This window comes from Phaseolus vulgaris, chromosome 4 (genome assembly GCF_000499845.2).
Source record: "Phaseolus vulgaris cultivar G19833 chromosome 4, P. vulgaris v2.0, whole genome shotgun sequence".
NCBI lineage: Eukaryota > Viridiplantae > Streptophyta > Magnoliopsida > Fabales > Fabaceae > Phaseolus > Phaseolus vulgaris.
The window spans coordinates 4,719,966-4,726,688 of NC_023756.2; the positions used below are offsets into that span (position 1 = coordinate 4,719,966).

General features: G+C 44.8%; 1 protein-coding gene across 1 annotated transcript; it reads right to left on the reverse strand.

The window, feature by feature from the left end:
* Positions 1-3,665: 3,665 nt before the first annotated feature.
* LOC137837000 (receptor-like protein kinase FERONIA) lies at positions 3,666-6,372 on the reverse strand. The gene has a single exon (XM_068645812.1). It carries the CDS (start codon positions 6,305-6,307, stop codon positions 3,818-3,820), a length of 2,490 nt encoding a protein of 829 aa, XP_068501913.1. The 5' UTR covers positions 6,308-6,372; the 3' UTR covers positions 3,666-3,817.
* Between the last annotated feature and the right edge of the window lie 351 nt (positions 6,373-6,723).

Consider the following 6,723-nt stretch of genomic DNA (forward strand, 5'->3'; position numbering starts at 1 on the left):
CGTGGGCACATGGAGCTGAGCACCACCATCACGGATGGTACCGCGTCCCATACGAAGAACATCAGGTATCTTGTCGTCAATGCCCCTATAACATGTTGCTGGGTAGACCTACGCTGAACAGGCTAGGGGCGGTGTAGTCGACGAGGCACATGAAGATGAAGCTACCTGACTTGGCGGGAAAGGTGATTACCATCAAGTTAGACCAGAAGAAGGCCAAGAGGTGTTAAGAGAACAACCTCAAAACAAAGAGAGGTGTATTCAAGGTCACTACACGTGCACCGCACTCAGGAGAGGTCGCTCAGCCTGATATCAATCGCAGGGACCGCTCAGGAAAGGCGACCTGAGCCGATCGGCGATGCAAGGGAAAGAGAGATTGGAGGAAGGGTCTTCAAGCTTGGCAGTGCTCTCGACCAAACAGCGCAGGATCAAATTGCCAAGGTTCGACCTATCCACCGACGAGTGAAAGAACGACACTTTGTTGACTTAGAATAGTTATTCACGACAATAGCTGAGTCCAGATTGAAGCTGAACCCCGAGAAGTGCGTGTTCGGAATAGAAGCTAGGAAGTTTATGGGTTTCTTGCTCACCGAGCGTGGGATAGAAGCAAACCCAGAAAGGTGCGCGGTGACGAGGTGCATGGCTGCCCTGTCCAGATCCGTGTCAACTAGAGGAGATAAGGGCCACCCTTACCGCCAGTGCCTAAGAAGGAACAACCGGTTTGTACGGGCCCAGTGTAAAGAGGCGTTCATCAGGCTGAAGGAGTACCTAGCAAGCCCTTTGATCCTGTGCAAACTGCAGCCAAGCACACCACCTAGCCTCTATTTTATGGAGACCGACCAGGCGATCAGTACAGTCCTTGTTCAGGAACAGGACTAGTTTCAGAAACTCATATGTTTCGCGAGTAAAGTATGGCCAAAACCTGAGGTAAGATACCAGGTATTGGAGAAGGCGACCCTGGCGGTCCCATGTCAGCTGAGGAGCAAGCTCAGAGTGATAGAGGTCCTTGGGGACGGAGCATACAGACTTGAGACGCTGGAAGGAGACGCGATTCCTCGCACATGGAATGCGGTCGACCTCAAGTTTTATTCCAGTTAAACAATAACATTGTACATCGTATTAGGGGACGCTCTTTTTCCCTTATAAGGATTTTTTGACGAGGTCACCCAATAAATTTCGGTCAAATATTTTCTCGAGTTTTGTACAATTCAGTTAAGAACTTGTTTTCCTTGGGTTAGAAGTCTCGAGAGTGGTAAAGGTAGGTTCGTAGAGAACACTTCCCCCCTCGAGTGAGAATGCTAAGGTTGAAAATAGTTCACCAGATAAATCCTCCTCGCACTTGAAAGAAACTGAGGTCAGTTAAGAACTTGTTTTCCTTGGGTTAGAAGTCTCAAGAGTGGTAAAGGTAGGTTCGTAGAGAACACCTCCCCCCTCAAGTGAGAACGCCAAGGTTGAACGAAATAGTTCACTAGATAAATCCTCATCGCCCTTGAGCGAAACTAAGGTTAGTTAAGAACTTGTTTTCCTTGCGTTAGAGGTCTAGAGAGAAGAAATGCAGGTTCGTAGAAAACGCCTTCCCCCTCGAGTGAGAACATCAAGGTTGAACAAAATAGTTCACCAGATAAATTATCTTCGCCTTTGAGCGAGAATGAGGTCAATTGTTAGTTGTCCCTTGGGTTAAAATTCTCGAGAGTGGTAAAGGTAGGTTCGCAGAGAACACCTCCCTCCCTCGAGTGGCTGAACAGCCCAGTTCACAGTTAAGCCCTCCTTTAGCTTAATACAGCAAGGGCGGGGTCAACACAAGTTAACAGTCGAGTAAGATAGAAGAGCGGTTCTCAGTCACACAGAGCCACGTAGGACGCCAATGGCAAGGACTTAATCTCTTCGCTGAACAAGTTACAGCTCGAGACTAGGGGGCTTGTGTACCGACCAGTCCTCGGGCGTCATTGACCACTAGTGGTGAAGGGGCCATGTAAGTTGGGTCCCACGAGCGGCGTGGGTCAGTGTCTCGCGAGGCGCCTGGGCCAAGGTACCGAAGAGTGGTCAGACATCGGTCACCAGGATGTATCGATGTGTCACTAGGCAGTGTAGAGAGGTCGGACATCGTTGACTCGAACAGCAGAGCTGGGTCACGAGAGGTGGATCCCAAACCACACACCGACTATCAGTTAGGGAGAAGCCTAGGTCACGAGAGCCCATGCGTGTGGTGTGGATGACGCGTTCAGACGTAACACAAGTATAGAGCCACTAGAAAAGGTACGACCTATGAGGGTCACGTTCCAGGGGTGAGCTTCATGCGTGGCATGTGAACAGCTAGGGCGCTCCCAGGACGGGTGACCCTAGAGATCAGGTGCGCGAGGAGGCATCCATGTGGTCATCCCGTCAGAGGTTTGCACTCCAGTTAGGGAACCTCACGTACTAGGTTTTCCTAAGAGTGGGTAACAGAGGCGCTGGGGCCCACCCCCTCAGGAAGCCTATTTTGAGCGTCGGAGTGCAAATGGCCTCTAGGGCGCCCTTTGTCTTTGTGTTTTCAGGCATTCAAACAAGAAGGAAAACACGAGTAAGCGGAGGGATTCTGGGCGTGAGATTGACGTAGACGCACGAAAACATTCTTGGTCAACCGGTAGGAACAAGGCTTATTCCTTTAAAGTAAAGTTCATTTCCTTTTTACACATAAAAGTTTATAATGATACTGTTATTCGAGTTTAAACGAACATAAAAAAAACTTTATCAAACTTGAACCAAACGGTCAAGTCACAATCCGAATTCAAACGATTATGAGAAATATTCATTACTCAAAATCACAATAAAGGGTTGACCTATGCTAAATCCAAACAGGTCCAAACTAATCTCGTTCATCCTTCAAATTTATCTACCTATACATCTTCTCGAATTCTGAGCTAGGGGGCTTTCTGTACATACCTCCAATTACGACCGTGTACATTCAGACAATAACTGTTTGTTTAATATTATATTTAAGACACATAAATTCGACCATAAACCGGTTATAAGTTATTAGCAGTTATAAATTACTGTTATAAAATCCATTTATATCTCATTATAACTATTCAATGCTTTGTGGAGATGGACCTCCTCCTTTCATTGGAGACGAACTAAAAATTTGTTTTCCTAAGAAACATGCAGTATTCACCGAGTTACTCCAAGTTCATTTTCGGTAGAAACAAATTGTAAATTGAAAAAGAACTATTACTTTATTAAATATATTGATATGATTTATAATTTTTTGGGTATTTGAAATTAAACCAAAAAAAAATCGATTATTGATATGACTTGATCACTAGGTTTTTTTAAATTATTAATGTAATACTTATATGATGCGATTGTTTGAATTATTAGATTGAGTCCCATTATTTGTCACAGGTAAAACATAGTACGGATTTGAATATCTCAGAATAAGATAAATATACTTTAGAATAAAAACACGAAAATCAATCAAATAATAGCAAAAATAATATTCAAAAGAATTAATAAGTATGTTGTTCCATTAAAAATGTATGATTTATTTATTTATATAATATAATATAACTACGAGCTTATAATAGATAATAATAGGATATTAGTGTATAAATAGACTTTGATAAAAAACTGGCTCATGTATTTCGGTGGAGAATAGGAAAATTTAGCAAGAAACCTTGCACGGGTCATCATTGGGAAGAGATAGAAGCCGGTTGATTTATATACTGAGAAACTTTCACATTACAATCACGAAACTAAACACATAAATCTGGAGCATCAAGATTGTATTAGTTCTTGAAATCTAATTGTTTAACAAGCATTTGGTGAGCATAATTGGGTTACTTCAACGTGGCTTTGGGTCGACAATCTCGGAAAACAACTCAAGCATCAACTTATCATTGTCCTTGGAATTATTGTGGTGCTCTTCTGTATCAATCACATCTTCACGAACTCCCTCTTCGCTTTCGTCGGCACTCTCTTGCAGTTTCAATGCAGACTCCAGCATCAAAACGACATCGTTCATGGACGGCCTCTGCATCCCTTCTTGTGACAAACAACTGATTCCAATCTCGCAAAACATGGCGAAACACTGGGGAGCGATCTTCCCCTTTAATATGGGATCCACAATCTCCGCCACTGTCCCGTTTTGGTAGCAATATCTGGCCCAACTAGCTAGTGACACCTGTTCGGTTTCTTCCGTATGGATCAGAGGAGAACGGGCACAGAGTACCTCAAACAACACCACCCCAAAAGAGTACACATCAGACTTCTCCGTCAGCCGCTGCCGAATAAAATACTCCGGATCCAAATACCCAAAGCTGCCTTTCACGGCGGTGCTCACATGGGCCTTCGACATCTCATTTGGCCCTATTTTGGATAGCCCGAAGTCCGAAACTTTCGCCACCCACCTCTCGTCCAGCAAGATGTTCGTCGTTTTCACGTCCCGATGGATGATCATGTGCTTCGCGCCACTGTGAAGATAGCGTAGACCGCGCGCGGCGCCAATGCAAATCTTCAAGCGCTGCCTCCACGAGAGGGAGGGATTGTCGGTGCCGTAGAGATGGTCGCGAAGGTTTCCACGTCCCATATAGTCGTAAACCAGGATCATCTCTTTCTTATCGCAGCAGTAACCGATGAGTGATACCAGATGGCGGTGGCGGAGCTGTGAAAGCATCTGGATCTCGTTCAAGAACTCGCAAGCCCCCTGCTGGGAACCCTGTCTAAGGCGCTTGATTGCGACGGGGATTGAACCGTCTTTGATGAAGCCCTTGTACACGTGGCCAAATCCCCCGTCGCCGACGATGAAGGCGCTGTCGAAGATTTTGGTGGCGGCTTTGATCTCGACGATGGTAAACCGACGGCATTGATCAGATGGCAGAGAAAAATTGTGGTCGTTGGTTGACTTCGTTAAGAACAACAGTGGAGTCCACTTGGAAGTGGTGGAGAACAGGACAAAGAAAACGACAAGCGAGATGAAAACAACACCGGATACTACCCCCGCCGTGATACCAATCATCCGCCTTCTGTTATTAATCGGGTCCGGTCCGGCGTGGCTGTTAGACTGAACCGGGTCTGGGTTGCGTCCGGCTAGGTTGTTTGATTCGGCTTCGCTGATTTTAAAGATCTCGAGACCGTTCAGGAAGGGGTCGCTGTATCTCGTATCCACACCGCTTTCGTAAGGGTGCATTTGAAGCGAGAGATTAAACCTTTTCTGATTACCATTCTTGGGAATCATAACGGCGTAGTTTTTGTGCACAGCTAGGCCTTTTTGTTTCTTACTCCATTTCATTACATCTGCACGTTCTTCAGCCAACTGGCTATTTATGTAAATGAAGAATTGTCTGTCAGCGATGTCATTGATAAGAGGATCAAGCTCGCAAAAGTGGAGCCTGAGAACGTAAGTGAAGCCACAATCAACGGGGAACACCCAAGTGAGGTAGCTGATTTTGTTCAGAGTGCCGTTTGTGCCCTGGCTACGCGCTGTTCTGAACAGTTCCTTCGGTGCCACGTAATCAGGATTCACGGTTATGTTCATCTCCCCATCGATGTCAGCTTGTAGGTCATTATTCTTTGGATTTTGTTTAATAAAATAAGGTAGTTCGTCAGCCCAATCCCTAAACAAACCGGTGTCGTTTTGTGGCGGGATTTCTTGGCCTCCAGAGTTGATTCTATACTCAGTCTGGAGCGCATCGCTGGTTCCAACGCTTAATAGCGTACCATGTCCCACTAGCGTGAATCCTATATCATTTCGTTGAGTATAATATAAATCCGTTGGCATGGAAAGCACCTCAATTCCGTTGATGAAAGCGTAGGAGTTTGGATCGGATGGAGTGAAGGTGACGATAAGCCTCTCACCGTGGTTGACGTTGACCACGTATTCTCGGAAGATAGTCTGAGTGGCTTGAGCGTCGGCGTGAAGAGAGGCGTTGAAAGCGTTGAGGAGAGTGAATTGGTTGGATTGATGGGTGAAAGAAGCTTGGTTGCGGGGAAAGGAAGGGTAGTCGGAAGGGTAGAAGAAGAGGCGAATGAATTTGGGGCCTGGGGAGACGGGGAAGGAGTAGTTGAATTGGGAACGGGACAAGCGTGCACTGGAGTAGGGGATTTGATTGGTGGAAGGAGACTGTGTTGTTGCCTTCTCTGAAACGGAGCCGTCTTTGAAAGATAAGTACTTTGTGTCTTCGTCGCCGATCCACCTTCTTTGACCGTCGAAGGATATCCCGGTGGAGCCGCAACTGATGGTGAAAATATCCTCCGGGGTGTAGGCCTGGAGATGTACGGAGAAGTGTAGAAGGAAGAAGAAGAGTGTCAAGGAGGTGATGAAGGTGATAGCCATTGTTTCTGGTGGGAGGGAACAGAAGTGAATGAAGTCGCGAAAGACTTATCATGAGTGTTAGGTTAGAATTACATGGAAGGCATGGAGAAAAGAACATGCAGCGTTGTTTGTTAGCGAAAGCTCACTGCCTGTCTATTTAGTTGACGGTTTCTTCTTCAGTATAGAACAAAAAAATATACAGATAACATTAATTTTATAAATTTTAATTTTTCATTAAATTTAATTATATTTTACCACTCTTATAAAATTAAAATTTTGAATACTGATAAAATGAATGATATAAGTGGTAAGATGGTAAATTTATAACATTCTTATTCAATTTTGAGCTCCTTATACTTCACACACATGACTATTTTCTTAACCTAAATATTATCCTCCATCGAATTTAAATTAGTGTGAATAAATAATTATCGTTT

What these genes read in the sequence shown, in the direction of transcription:
- LOC137837000 (XM_068645812.1), bottom strand. Translation starts at nt 6,307, where the DNA reads ATGGCTATCACCTTCATCACCTCCTTGACACTCTTCTTCTTCCTTCTA.